Source organism: Pundamilia nyererei, unplaced genomic scaffold, assembly GCF_000239375.1.
Source record: "Pundamilia nyererei isolate P.nyererei 1_Seehausen unplaced genomic scaffold, PunNye1.0 scaffold00540, whole genome shotgun sequence".
Classification (NCBI taxonomy): domain Eukaryota; kingdom Metazoa; phylum Chordata; class Actinopteri; order Cichliformes; family Cichlidae; genus Pundamilia; species Pundamilia nyererei.
Window position 1 is genome coordinate 13,324 of NW_005187941.1, and position 1,312 is coordinate 14,635.

Sequence of the window (1,312 nt, forward strand, 5' to 3'; positions counted from 1 at the left end):
TACTACTACTACTACTACTAGCATGCTTACTGGGCTTTAATGGTTCCACGAGGGTATCACTGAACTATGGAAGCATTTGAATCTATTGATTCGAGTGTGAATCTGTGTGTTTTCAGAACTGGCACAAAGGATGTTTCCACTGCGAAGTTTGCAAGATGACGCTGAACATGAAGAACTACAAAGGCTATGATAAGAAACCCTACTGCAACGCGTGAGTCCCGAGTCTCTCTCTCTCTCTCTACATTATAAATAACTTCAAATACTCTCCAACGTTTTGCATGTTGTACTGCATAATGACAGGTTTGCAGAGTGCTTATCTAACCTTGCCTTGACTCAAGTGTGACGATTATACGTCCACAAACGTTGTGCGAGTATAAACAGCATCGCCTGGCTGTAGCTGCTGTGTTATTATCTGCAGGCGGCTCATATCTGTGTGGTGATGCTTCCAGGTTTTTATAGCAGCGGTGGTTTCAGTTTTTGGTTGGTTTCAGTGGTTTTGGTTGCGAGCCCAGCCCAACTTCACTCCATCACTGTTGCTTCTCCCACAGAGCATTTCACTTTTCTGTTAGCATGTTCTGCTTGTTATGATCTGTGCAGATTGAGACACAACACTGCTGTTTGTTGCCAGTAGAGGATACTTACTGTGCGCTGCCAGACCTTCACAGACGAGATTACAAACTCTCCAAGGATTCAAGACTTGGATCTGCATTTGATGGATGATGGGAGTAAATTACAGCTTGTGCTGCAGACCTTGTTGTAGTATCTTATTGGGAGGTTGTGCCTTTGACCTTTGACCCTGTTACTGTTAGTTGTTCGATGATCTGAGTGTCTGTCCTTGTTGCAGATTGCTCTAACAAACAACATCGACCAGTAAAATAAGAATGCAACACTCCATTTATTCACTCAGCTGTTGTCTACTGCTTCCTGCTAAATGTGCAGCTGTTTGGTGTTTTTTGTTTAAACTGTTGACAGTTAAACAGATTCCAAAGTAGATTAAGGAGACGAGACTTTCCTCAATCAGGACAGACTAATGCTTGAAGCTCTGAGCTCAACTTTTCAGTGAAAATGCTGAGGATGTCACATTTCTGAATTAAAGAGTAGTAGTGGACTATTACTGGTTACATACCGAGGGTTCAGAGACATTGTGCGGCTTCTTATATGTTGCCAGCAGAAATGCTGAAGTTAGCTGCAGGTTTTTTTGAATTCGACTTCCAGGCTGTTAAACTCAACACACTCATCAGCTGTTATAAGTGTTTTATGTTTGTTGTTGCAGAGAGCATTGTTTACGGTGTAATCACGCCTGAGACTACGC

General features: G+C 42.5%; 1 protein-coding gene across 2 annotated transcripts in view; it reads left to right on the top strand.

Moving 5' to 3' along the window:
• The window catches only part of LOC102199822 (LIM zinc-binding domain-containing Nebulette), a 132,571-nt gene that overhangs the window by 5,342 nt on the left and 125,917 nt on the right, over positions 1-1,312 (top strand). For both annotated transcript variants that reach the window (XM_005754316.2, XM_005754317.2), the window contains exon 2: positions 117-211. In XM_005754316.2, coding sequence (XP_005754373.1) covers positions 117-211 — 95 coding nt within the window. The remainder of the gene's footprint in view (positions 1-116; positions 212-1,312) is intronic.